Source organism: Sphaeramia orbicularis, chromosome 13 (genome assembly GCF_902148855.1).
Source record: "Sphaeramia orbicularis chromosome 13, fSphaOr1.1, whole genome shotgun sequence".
In the NCBI taxonomy this organism is placed as follows: domain Eukaryota; kingdom Metazoa; phylum Chordata; class Actinopteri; order Kurtiformes; family Apogonidae; genus Sphaeramia; species Sphaeramia orbicularis.
The window spans coordinates 6,933,079-6,946,985 of record NC_043969.1 but is presented as its reverse complement, the minus strand read 5'-3'; the positions used below and the strand labels follow the sequence as shown (position 1 = coordinate 6,946,985).

Sequence of the window (13,907 nt, the reverse complement as noted above, 5' to 3'; positions counted from 1 at the left end):
AAAGTGGTTTTAGTGGAACTAATGCTTGTTCACACAGTCTGTTCCAACAGCTCACCTGACCCGGTTCATCATCCTCATTAGTTGTTTCCAACCGGGAGGTCGTTTTTGTGAAAAAGTTGCAGATTTTTTCACATTTGGCTGCGTTTGCTTCCAGAGCTTTCCTCTTTTTAATTCTTGTCTTCTCCACACCACCCTTGCTCTTTCTATTATCCATGTTTCAAACAGCAAACACAGCTGACCATCGACATAGCCTACAGAGCACAGATCGTAAAAGCTCCACAGCTACAGTATAGAGCTACTAACCGTATGCAAGGACATGTTACTCCAGGTCAGGGTGCGTCTGCAAATAAGAGGAAGAAAACAAACAGTTTGCGTGTAGAGGGGGTGGGGCCCAGGAACAGCGGCTGCAGATTACGTGATCAACTCAGTGCTATGACTGAACACCGGCCCCCAAAAATAAATAAATAAAATATTAAATACATATTTAAAGTGAACTCCAGCCCTCGCGGCCTAAATATTATACCGGCCCACCGGGAATTGTCCCGGTCCTCCCGATTAGCCAGTCTGGGCCTGCTTGCTTACTACGACCACTACTGAGCTGTGCTTGAAGCTGTTGTCCTGTGAGTCGTCTATCACGCAATTGTTGACTCTCAGAAACTTGTCTTCTGATTCTGTTGTGGCTTTGGCTCTACCAGACCTCTTCCTGTCAGCATTTCCCCCAGTTTCTGAGTGCCTTTTGATGGTGAAGGAAATTGGACTTACTGACACCTTGACCTTCTTGGCAGTTTCTCTGTAGGAAAGACCTACATTTTTAAGTGTTATGATGGTCTGTCTCTCTTCTATCGTTAATTGCCTTTTCCTCGCCATTTTTACAGTAACACACTACTTTCTGCAGTACAATACTGTTCAAATAATGCTCACAGCGGTATGGTACCAAAGTGTGTTCCAACACTACTTCTATGCAGACAGAGGGGGTTGTAAGTAATTAAGAAGTGTTGGGACACCTGTAGGAATTGGTAGCACCAACTTCTGAGGCTTGATCAACCTCCATTGCTGCAGAAATGCTTTAAGTTATTAACCCATTTCTTGTTCGCTGAAAAAGGCCTTTTTGTATAATTCTGAAATGTACATTATTTTTCAGTTTTGTTTAACCTTACCTTTTTTTTTTTTTTTTTTTTTTTTCCCACTGGCAGTTCACCGCATACCTTTGTACCATTTCAAGCTGTTCATTGGACTAGAACTGCTTGAATTTCAATACAAAATTGGAAAAATTGGGGTGTTCTAAAACTTTTGACCGGTAGTGTACATATATATATATATATATATATATATATATATATATATATATATATATATACACACATATATATATATATATATATATATATATATATATATATATATATATATATATATATATACATACACACACACACACACACACACACATATATATATATATATATATATATATATACATATATATACATATATATATATATATATATATATATATATATATATATATATATAGATAGATAGATAGATAGATAGATAGATAGATAGATACACACACACACACACACACACACACACACACATAGCCAATGGTGTTGTGTACATTAATGTGATAATTCATAATAATGTCAATGACATGATTTTTATTTTATGTTAAATGAATCAGTATCTCAACTATTTGTTACACAAACATACAATATTTGGCCGGAGTAGAATAATAAAATAGCAAAAAAAAAAATTAAAAAAAAAAATCTGAATTTAAGAACGAGTAGGCAAGTCTCACATTTGCCTTCTACCTCAAGGCCAGGGATTAAAGTTCTCCGTCACCACGACGGATTTCCGTCAACTGGAAAAATTGAGAGGGGGGGGGGGGGGGGGGGGGGTCATATTGAAGTAACTTCCCCACGTGTTTCTCCGCGATCCTGTCCTGGGTCTGCTGTCCTGAATCTGCAGGTGTTTCACACAGGCACGCCACGCACAGGGGGCTGATAGGTTTAACAGTGATGAGAATAAGATGACTTCTTTATTTTTATGTCGGGAGGAGATATTGATGACTATTTATCTGTGGAAGGAAACGCTGCTCATTCTGTGCCTCAGAAACACATGGACAAGTTCAGCTTTACCGAAGTTCAGCCTCCAGATGCTAACTTTAGTTTAGTGCTAACAAGAAGCTTTCATTATGAAAGAACCACAGTGAAAAGGGAAGAAGACAGAACTGATCTACATGGACCTTCATGTTTGGGTTCATAGCTCATCTCCTCTTACCGGTATATGACTAGTGTGTGTGTTTGTGTTCGTGTGTATGTGCCCTTCCCGTGCGTGTGGCTGTGCGCGCCGCGGCCTTACGCGGTTACGCGCCTGACTGCATAAGTGCTTTATTTTGACCCATTTAGCATCTTATTTCTATCTGTGTGGTACAGTACGAAGATAAAATTGAATGAATGAGTAACACCCTTGGTATCTGCAGTGCCAAAAAGCAGAAAAAATAAAAGATTAGTTGGTTAGGGTTACATTTACACAGACATTTTCCCCAAAATTCATGTGCTGTTGGAGTTGGAGTTATGTTTTAGGAGTTCCTAAATTGTTAAATAAAAAGTTTTTCACTCATTTTTTGCAGTAAGGTTTTCTTTTAGATATTATTTTCACTTGCTTCAAAGGCTTTCATACCCTTTAAAATTGACCAAAGAGCACCAAAATTGACCTGAAGCTTTAAAAATTTTCTGGGGGAGGAACCCCAGACCCCCCACCAATACCACTCATGACATTTTTTCTATCCATGTTACTAATCTTCTACACCTGTACACTCTCCCATTCAGTGTGTTTTACAGTATTGCCAAATTTGACTATATAAACTTGTACGCTATAGTAGTATTGTATTGCATCATTTTTAATAGTGGCCAATGATTTTGACCAGAAGAAAATTTTCAGTCAGATGAAAAATTTTTGCTTTAATCCCTGCTCAAGGCTCTAAAGTTCATTCTCATTTTATGAGCAGGGGAGGCTTCAGGTTTCTGCATCTCACTTATGTAAGATGAATGCTGGACTCAGCTTGGTCCCGAGCTGGTTGTGTCATCAGAAATACTGCTCATAAATGCACTGTTTTAACTCAGATTTGAAGGGAGCACATAAAACATTTCCATTCTCCAATGTGAAAATATTCTTGCAATGTAAAACTACACAAACACCAATCTCTGAGTTTAGTAACATTGAGTAAAAGACATTTTGTGAGAGAAGGGGGAGTAATAGGTTGGTTATTTGGTCATGGAGCTAATAGAAATATCCAGGTAGCTTTAAAAAACTAAAACACATAGCAGAATTTATTTTCAACCAAGATTTTCTCTACTAGCAAGTTATTGTAATTTTCTAAGATGAAATAAAAGCTAAAATCTGTCAATGATAATTCATGCACAAAGAAAAGTTTTTACATGATTTGATCAACTTTTACCACATATTTTGTAAATATAAACAAATTTAAACTTTGAAACCTGCAACACATTCCAGGGGCAGTTGGGACAGATACAAAATAGCATGTAGAATATACAAATACCACTATTTTGTAAGATTCCACACTTAACAGGTTAGCTGATAAAGGGAGAGGCAATATGATTGGACATTAAAGAAACATTCACCTTTCATTTCCATTCTTGACAAGGATGGGTCATGGTTCACCAATTTTTAAGTTCAGAAACAATACATCTTGACACAAATTGCAAAGAATTTTCACCTCTCACCATCTACAGTATATAATATTATGAAAAGATTCAGGGAGGACACTGAAATATCAGTACATAGAAGCCAGGAGTGTAAATCACTGTGACTTTTCCGTATAGTCTTTTTAAGGCCTTGTATTATGATCGGTATGTATAAATAAAACTGAATTGAACTGACCATTGACTACAGACTATTAACAGCCAAAAAGTCCAAAAAGCAGCATCTGGGATGGTCTAAGGCTGCATCAGTGTCCACATGACTGATCTGGGATGTGCGACTGTCAATGTAGAGGCATAAATTGGAATTTTGAAGACATATTGTATGATGCTGTCAAGTCAACATCTTTGAATGTGTGTGGTTACTTTAACAGGACAATGACAGTTCTCATTCTGCACAATTTTTATGTTATGGACTGTCCTTCCTGCAGTCCACATCTGTCTATGGAGCATAAGGAAGAGGAGATTCAGACAATGAACACTATGGACTGTGGAACAAGAAGCAAGAATAGATTAAAATCCCACTTGGACAAATAGGACAGTTAGTATCCCCACTTTGCAACTAACAAAAAGAAATACAATTTAAAACACTGGTAAACATGTTTTTGTCCCAAGTATGTTGCAGGCACCAAATTAAAGTTTGTCAATATTGACAAAATTAAAAAAAACAACAAACCTTTACTGTACTTTTGTAATTGAACTTTTCTAGACATTAAGTGCATGTGATGGAGAGCAATTTTCCTTTTCGACTCAGTTTTGTATATCCTGGTCAAAATGGGTATTGCATACATAAATTTATTATATCTATTTTTACATAAAAAGGATAAGGATGTGGGCGGCCGTGGCTCAAGAGGTAGTCCAATAACTGAAGGGTTGGCGGTTTGAATCCCGCTCTGTCCTAGTCATGTGCTGTTGTGTCCTTGGGCAAGACACTTCACCCTCCTTGCCTTCAGTGCTGCTACTCACACTGGTGTATGAATGTTTGGTGGTGGTTGGAGGGGCTGTAGGCGCAACTTAGCAGTCACGCTTCCATCAGTGTGCCCCAGGGCAGCTGTGGCTACAAATGTAGTTTACCACCACCAGAGTGTGAATGTGTGAGTGAATGAATAATGGATCCACTGTACGTGCTTTGAGTATACGTTCATAGAGAAGTGCTATATAAATCTAATCCATTATTATTAAAAATACCTGGTTGTAGTTTAAAATATGATCATATAATTATTTTTTTTTTGGGGGGGGGGACTAGATGGAATCATAGTGATCCCTAATAGTTTCATGACACAATTTGGAATATAAAAACATTTACATATACTCCAGTTACAAGTACAAGTGTTATATTTATGCTTCACCAAGAATTGGGAAAAAATAATATGCAGTTGCACCAACCAAAATCAATGCAAACCAAATCATTATTTACAGCAGCTTTTTAATTTATTTATGTTTTGACTAGCTACACTATAAATAATTACTATATGGTCATCCACAGTATAAAGATGAAGCACAAGCTGTTATAACCTGTTTGGATGTATTCCTACTGTACAGTTACGTGGCTTCATACACTAATAGGCTACTAAATATATGTCAGTGTATGCATGGCAGTAATTTCTGTAGCCTGGCAACTGCCATGCACTGTATGAATGAAACATGTTCTTGTAGCTGTACATTGGAAACAGATACACTTTACTATTCTTGACTATCTATGTAAGTGGTTATGAAATTAAATAAGAAGCTTTGTTGTCTCATCATCACAGCTGAAATAAAAAGCAAATGCATTGAACTAATTGTTTTTCATGGGTTTGACTTTATTTACTAGTATATTAACACCTTACATGCTACAGAAAATAAAAAAGTAATTTCAATTGTCTTGAAAGAATATAGTGTTATAATAAAATGGCACATTTTGATATTAACACAATTTCCACTAGCATTTTGCCATGCCTTCCTTTTTATGAAAGGAAGTAAATGGCGTCATGCAGGGCTACTAAAAAAATACTTCTTGGTGGATTCATTGGCAACACAATTTCAAAAGTAAATCATAAATCTAAGCACTTGCCATGTGCAGTGTTGAGTGACAAAGAAGCTGGATTTGATATCTACACAGATAAAAACAGATTGTATTGAAAGCTGGCCATAAACACAAATACATTTTTTTTTCCTAAGACCAGATTTTTCCAAGAAGTCAGCCAAATAATTCTAATAGTAAATCTTTAAACATGGGATTGGAATACAGCCAGAGAACTTGAAAATGACATGTAAAGCAGGACAGAGCTCATTAGGTCATGGAAACTGTGTGGGAGCATTATGGGTCAAGTTGAAACTAAAAAGGAGAGTATATATCAATGAAACCTCAGTGTAATAGCGGTAAGTGCATTCTGTTAAAATCTAATTTTATCTCCATTCATCTCATAAGCACAGGCAGAATGTGTTCCATTAGGACCCCATCTTTCTGAATGTGGTTGTAGTGCCACCTAAGGGTGACACTGTGCTGGACAGAAATGCTGTACCATGAAAACTGTTAGGAACCCTTCACTTAGGAGGACACGGATCAAATTCAGTGTGGCCGGGTTCAATTTGCCAAAATGTCTAAATTACACAAAAAAACAGTCTGCTTTATGATAAATGAGGGTGATGATTGTCAGGTATCAACACAATACAGTGACATAATCTCAACAGAAATAACCTCTTACGGGGAAAAAAAAATTTGCACTACACCAATGTTTGCTAGTCTATTTGCCTGATCTTTTGGCAACAGAGAAATGGCATAAAAAGTAGAAAACAGTAAAAGAAAAGTATGTATCGGCTTCAGAAACGGACAAGGCTTTAAATAAAAGAGTGACAGGATTAATTAAAAAAGCACAAAGAACAGGTTGATAAGCCCAAGGATTATAAGAAAGATGGCATCAAGATTAGTAAAAGGTTAAAAACAAAAGGACAGGTACCACATAATCACACACTCTCATTTCTGTGACAAGACCTGATCATGGAGCAGTCTGTTAAGGTATATTCAGTGAGCTGAATGGAAAGCACTAATAAGCGAAGACAGTACTATCTAACATGGTGGACAGCCTACATTCACTCTGTTCATCTTCATTCATGTCCATTAGATGCAGAATGACATCACATGGTCTCTGAAGGCTCTGGGCAAACAGATGTAGCCCACCAAGTCAGTTTATCCAATGTTTCCTTCCTAACACGTAGCAGTAAAAAGTGTACGAGTCTGCCCCATCCTCCCCGGAAGAAAAAAAACAAAGTCTGCTTTGAACTACAAAGATAACAAAAACATTTTAGCATGTAATGATCATCACATAATACATCATTTCATAACAATATTTTCTTTTTTCCTTACAAAAGACTATTTGGTGATCATGGGTAAAGGGTGGATGAAGTGAGCTGATATAGGTGTGGAGAGGTTGGATGTAGTGTTGCCTTTATCTTCTCTACAAAAGAGAGTTTCTCAAGTTAACTGCTGGGATCTAGTCTACGGGTATGACTACATGACATTGCTCCTTGCTGCTGGTCTCTGTTCAGTTTTTGTTTTCTTTATTTAATATTTGGTGAGGGAGGCTGGGAATGAGGTGGGGGCACTGGACAAGTTCTTGGTCTGCTCCTTGTGAAGAACTGTACACCTCCAGGTGACTTGGTTGTATTTAGATTCCATCTCAGCCTGGCTGCTTCACTCTCTTATAGTTTTTATTTAGTGTATGGGTTTCCCCAGAAATAATGCTGCACTCATGTCCAATCAGAACGAGCTGCATGCATGGTTTTAAATTAGAAAAACACATTTAACACCAGCTTGTCAAGTGATAAATGTCACTAGGGAATATTGTTCTGCTGAGCTTTCTGAAGGTTAGGAGCTGGAGACTCCTATAAAGCCATCTACAACGAGCTTTTGGTATTAAATCATAGTCATTGGCCTTGTTTGTCATTTTCTGAATGAAAACACTTCCATTAAAGAGATACCACTCAAGTTAAATGAAGGACAAATGTAGAATAATTAAAATGTTGCTGCATTTGTTGGCTGATAACCATCTTTGTGGCTGACACTGCAAAAATGATTCACTCAATGCATGCATGCACTGTGTGCCTGAAACATGTGGATCAAATTTAAATAAAAAAATAAAAAAAGATGATGGTATTTTAACTGTTTCAAATCAGACAAAATACATGATATTTATGTATTTTTACTTAATAATATGCTATTCCTATCTGACATGAATGCAGCATGAGTGATCCTACAGTGCTGTAATCGCGGTGAGAAATGAGGACAGGGATGGACAGTTATCTACTGGCTCCAACACAGGAAGAGGAAGTGGTTGAACTCTGCAGTGAAGACTCTCCTGAGGAGCGAGGGCTGATAATGTGTCCATAGTGAGGACATGACGAGGGAAGATCCAGGAACAGGATTCAATTCTGCTCATGTCCACTTTCCCTGTTCCTCTGGAGTACAAGAACCATGTTTGGGAAGTGAGATCAGGTGGTGGAGGGCAGTCATGATTATTCATAGGGGTGGAAATGGGAGAGTGAGTGTGTTACAAGGGTCCAACGAGGGCCTGTTTTGTTCTCAGTGGTTCTTGTGAAGGTTGACATGATACTGGGGGGAGGGGTAGTGTGGAAGTGGAAGAAAAGGAGGGGTAAGGAGAGGTCTAATACTAGTGTCCAGGTTGCGCCCGGCTGTCCGATCTCAGCTGAGCTCGTCCTCGGCGTTGTGCTGGTCCAGCAGTTTGACGTGCGTGAAGGGAAAGTGGCCACGTTTACCTTTACATTCCCCCTCCCACTGGCCATTCACGTTTATTTTGGTCACCTTCACCATGTCGCCCACCTAGAAGGGGAGGGGAGAGCATGGGTGAGAGAGGGTAGAAATATGTACAGCCGCAAAAGAGATACATGAAAACCTAAAAAACATATTCTATCTTTAAAAACAATGCAAAGTGCTGATTGTGCCCTAAAATTCACACTGACAATGAAACGTTGCAGTTGTCATGGACAGGGAGGAGTGGCTGGTGCTATGGCAGTGAACCTGTGCAAACAAAGTGTCCAAAGTTCAGGTGTGCATGAAAACTGGAAACAACCATGGTTTAAAAGCTCAGGCTCTGAAATTCTGCCAGGGTTAAGTTAAAGGGTTATCAGTTTGATAACCACTTCCCAGTTACAAAAGTCTTCCTTGTAATACCTGTATAACAACATCTTATCATTTACTGCCATAACGCACCTATGCCGTGACCGCTCAACAAGCACACATATTAAAATAACTTAAGCAATCTGCACTTACATCACTAGTTTCCAACAGGGTTATGCCATTTAAATATAATCAAAGTTCAGAGTCAAAATTTGGTTACATGAAGGTGAAAACTAAAAGATGTTAATTTTTGAAAATAAAACAGTCTTTATTTGATTAAAAAAATGACAAACATATGTTGTAAAATATTTAAGTGAATTATCAGTGCACATTTCATGTAAATTAAAAAAAAAAAAAATTATGAGTCTTACAATCCACATGCTAATGATGAAATTAGCATGTGGCAAAACTTCAAAAATTCAGAACTATTATTGTAAAGAGCTTAGGGATTTTGCAAGGGCCTGTGCAATAAAGGTTTTTTACTCCCCTGACATGGAAATGGTGGATTATATCAGATGCAAACAGAAAGTCAGATGACTGACAATATCAGGTGAAATCCACTGTATTACATTTGCCTGTGAATGAATACTATAAATTCAAACTAGTTGTCTCTATGCTTTGTGAGTCTCTCTCACTCACTATGTTGTGTTCCAGAGTTGAATGAAAAGAATGAGCTACTGTTTTCCCCCACACAAGGCATGTCTGAGTACACTGTGCCAAGAATCAGAAATGGATTGGTTTTTTTTGTTTTGTTTTAAACAAGGCAGGTAATAATGCATTACATAAGTATTCACAGCCTTTAAAGTTTACCCTGAGGATCAGCTCAGGACATCTTGCAGCATTACATTTAACATGCTCTAAATAGAGGTGTTGAAATGTCTGCATATTGAACAGCCTGTCACCATTATGTAACAAGCACTGACCATTTAACACACACACACACACACACACACACACACACACACAGGTCACAGCCATTTGTAGAAGACTAGGTTGCCTGTGCTCAAAGGTGGTCTTACTGCTATATTACAGTGTGCATTTAAGGGAGTTGTGTAATGATCTGATTAAGACTGTATAGGTGGTCAAGGAACTCTAGTTGATTAGTATCCACAACATTATTAAAGCCCATCTGTACGTGATTAAGATAAAAATAAAGAGATCCTCACAATCAGAAGACAGCGAGAGAAGAAATGCTGGCTAATTATTAACTGCCCAGTGCCAGCCTGTCTGAGTCACTGTGCTAGTCGACTGCAGTGAGGAAAGCCGCACACGGACTAAAGCCAGAAAAGTCTGCCACAGGTGGGAGCGGCAGAGGCGTACTCAGACAAAGGATCTATCTGTCATAAGTACCTAAGCAAACCCAGGTATTCAGACAGCCAACAAAAAGATCAGGTCAAATAGCAGCAACACACTTCCATGTTATATTCCATGTAGCAGCAACACACTTCCATGTTATAACAGAAATGGACCTGTGTCTTTAGCAGTACTGTCCAGATGGGCAGGGGGGGACAAGACCACATTCCTATTGGTCGGTCTCTGGGTCCTGCTCCTGCCTCAGCACGACTTCTGGCTTCACAGAGACCAGAGGAAATGGTCCTGTTCCCAAACACAAACTATTTCCTTCCCCCAACGACCTGCTCTGTGGGAGCCCCACTCTCCCTTCCGGACAGTTTAAAATCCCAGCCACCATGACTAGAGGGGATCGCTTCAAGGCACTTTTTAATATTTTGCGACCCTCTCATGTTTGCTACAAGGAAGAGTAAGCGTCTAACTGAATGAAGACATTGCCCAAGTTCATAATGATTAATATTATTGACAGATTACAGGTGGCTCAACCTATATTATTATTATTCTTGACAAATGAGACAGAACTAATTCAAAATACAAAAGAATGAATGTAAGTGTAACCTTAATAAAATGTGCAGGGCTTGTGCGGAATCCTTGTTTAATAATGGCCATTTGAACAAAAGCGTTAATGATAAAATGCTATCTGGAACTTTTTTAGTGTCATCTGTCAAGCTTTCAAATAAGCTGAGATGATATGGAAAAGTAACTGAAAAATTTGCAATTTCTGAACAGGCATGTTTAGATACTCCTCCCACTTTAGCCAATTTTGTGTATTCACTTATAATCGTTTTCATTTCCTACATAAGGCAGCCGATTATTTGACAACAGGCATAACATGCTCAAACAAGAATACTTCAATAAAGAGAGGGGGGAATTGGTAGTAAAAAAAAAATAAATAAAAAAATAAAAAATACTAGGTGCTAAAGGTGAGTATCACATTAAGTAGATACTGTGTGATAGACGATGACCATAACACTTTTGTTTCCTTCAGTATGCTTTCAGGAAGACCAAGAAACAGGAGGCACAAAGTCATACGACATTCTTCACTTTGTTTTAACAAACATACATTAACATTTACCTCTAATGCCAGGGCAGTCTTGTCATAAGCGTTGGGAACCCTCTTCTGTATGGCCCTGGCATAGACAGGTCCATTCTGCAGGTTTGGTAGGGGGGTGGGCTGGGCATACTGGCTAGGGTCTCCCAGCAGTGGAGCTCCAGATTGGGCTGCAGAGCCATCAGAGTTCCCTAGCATCGCCATCCCTCCTTGTGGTCCCCCAGCTGCACCAGGCCCCGCCATAGAACTTGGAGATGCTGGCCGGTACTTCTCCACGTACGGCACTGGGATCATCCCTGCCCGGCCTTCAGAGTTCTGGGCGTTCCACCACTGCTCCTCTGGCTTCTCAAGAACTCGGAGGATATCGCCCTTCCTAAATGGCAAGTCCTCCTCATCGTTGCCAGGGAAATCAAAAAGTGCTCTGACATACTCATCTTCCAGGCGAGGTGGAGGTCCTCCTCCTGGACCCACACTTATAAATGAGGTGTGTTTGGACTTGTTGATGGGTTCTATCAAAGTGGTGGTGTCCAGATAGTGGATTTTATAGAACTCTAGTAAAGCAGGGAGGGCGTCAAACTCCTGGTCTCCAATACGAAACCTTGGATGGGCCAAACCTAGAGAAAGCAAAGGCAGAAAGAAAACAAGAAGGAGCAGTTAGTCACTGAGACAACAACTTAACCATGATCTTCTTTAACTGAACCCAGAAGCAGATATGAACACAGTCTTTTTGAATACACATTTGAGATCGTGATTTCCAGTATGAAAAGACAATCTTTTGGTTTCCTTATTTTGCATTTCTTGCCTGGCATTTATTTAGTTCCTTTTCATTGGCGGATTTTGCAAAGGCATGAGGAAATACAACAAATAGTCCCACACAAGACAAACCCAACTAAGACGAAGGCAACTTGTGGTTAAAATCTATTAAAATCAGGAAATATGACATTTCTCTTCATGCAAGATCACTTCAGGATCTGTTAGGAAATTTGGTCCATTGGAATAATGCACTAGACGACCACTTCTATCAAAACAGACTCATATCTGAAAACTCACACCGCCCACCATAGTGCATTTCAGTGACAGAAATGTATAAGGATAATATGCATATCAATCATACTGATATACTTACAATATGCAGTTTAATATCTATTTAAGCATTCGTGGAACGTCTATGACCTACTAGCCTCTTCACAGGAAGCGTTTATCAACACATGTTTCAATGTGTCTGGCCTGCCCTGTTCTCCATACTATAGAGTGGGAATGGCACTATTGCGCATCTCCTTTGGTGCAAGTCATGCAAGAATGGTCACATCAGCATCCCCATTTGCCGAGCCCCTTCAAACCCACGGTCAGCTTACCTGGACCAGATTGTCGGTTGTTGCTGATGCTGTTAATTATGTAATGGGAGACTTTGGAGTTCTCAGATACCGAGAGCACGTAGTCGCCGGGGCTAGTGATGGAGTCCCGGACCAGAAACACGCCGTGCCTCTGCCCCTGCAAAAGCGACACAGCCTCCTGCCTGCTCAGCCGACCCCAGTACCAGCTGCCACGGTCCTCCGCGTCAAAATTTCCTGCCATGATAACCACTCCAAAGCCGAGGCTTCACAGGGCCTTCCCTTCTCTCCCTCCCGTTATCCACAAGCTAAGCCTTCAACTCATACAAAAACTTTAGCGCCTAGAGCACGTTTAGTAAACAGGCGACATCCGCAGCTGGCCGTTGGGCATCAATTCACCGATATAGAAGCTCAGCCACAAAACGAAAAGAATTACGGATTAGATAACAATCAGAATTTAGCTCTAATAACCATACAACGCGTTTCGCAGTCAGAATTCCAGCTACAATCCTACGACCGATGACAACTAACTTCAAAAACTGAAATGGCGGATACGGGAAAACAAAAAAAAGACCCCTCTCACCGGATGTTACGTAATCCTTATATATCCAGCTTACCACTATCAAATTAAAAGTCCGAAACTGTAAACCACTTCCGGTTCAGGGTTGTACCGGATATAACTAATTTCAGTATTCATCTGACAACCTTTAGCTTTGTTGTTCACGTTGTTATTTTTCTATCTCCGTATTAAAAATGCAATGACAAAATGTAGAAAATATTACACATTATTAAAACACTTACACAAAAAATAAGAGATAAATGGCTGGTAATACTGACATTAAAAGTTGTTTCCAATGATCTTGAGGTGCTTCCAATTATCTTGTATTTGTGCACTGATTAATTTGTGTTTGTCACATTGCTCTTTGGATGTGGGCTGAGGTCTTAGGTAAGCTGCAAATGAATTGGCCATATGGGATAAATAAAGCTATCTGAGTCTGAATAAAAGTCACTATTTAGTGTGACCTCTTAGTGTGGATTTTATAACCTTGAACTCACTTGGGTCAACTATCTGGCTATAATTTTGTGGTATATTATGCTAAACTTAATTTTAGAGAGCACCAAAGTTTTTCTTTACATTTAGGTTGTATTTTCTTTTTTGTTTTTCTACATAAGATCCCGATTTTTTCTGAAATGTTTATTTAGCACGTTGACCCGTGGGGAACTGTGGGTTCTAGATCCAATACAGTTAATTCTTTTACTTTCTTGGTAAATTCCACTGGCATTTTCAGTTGAATAACCTCTCAGCAGGTATGTATGTCTGATTCTACACATAT

At 39.1% G+C, this 13,907-nt stretch overlaps 1 protein-coding gene across 1 annotated transcript; it reads right to left on the bottom strand.

The window, feature by feature from the left end:
- Positions 1-5,506: 5,506 nt before the first annotated feature.
- On the bottom strand, positions 5,507-13,156 carry crk (v-crk avian sarcoma virus CT10 oncogene homolog). The gene is made up of 3 exons (XM_030151869.1): positions 12,598-13,156; positions 11,267-11,856; positions 5,507-8,544 (listed from the first exon to the last, which is right to left on the bottom strand). The coding sequence occupies exons 1-3, from the start codon at positions 12,815-12,817 to the stop codon at positions 8,407-8,409; spliced, it is 948 nt and encodes a 315-aa protein (XP_030007729.1). The 5' UTR covers positions 12,818-13,156; the 3' UTR covers positions 5,507-8,406.
- Positions 13,157-13,907: the final 751 nt, after the last annotated feature.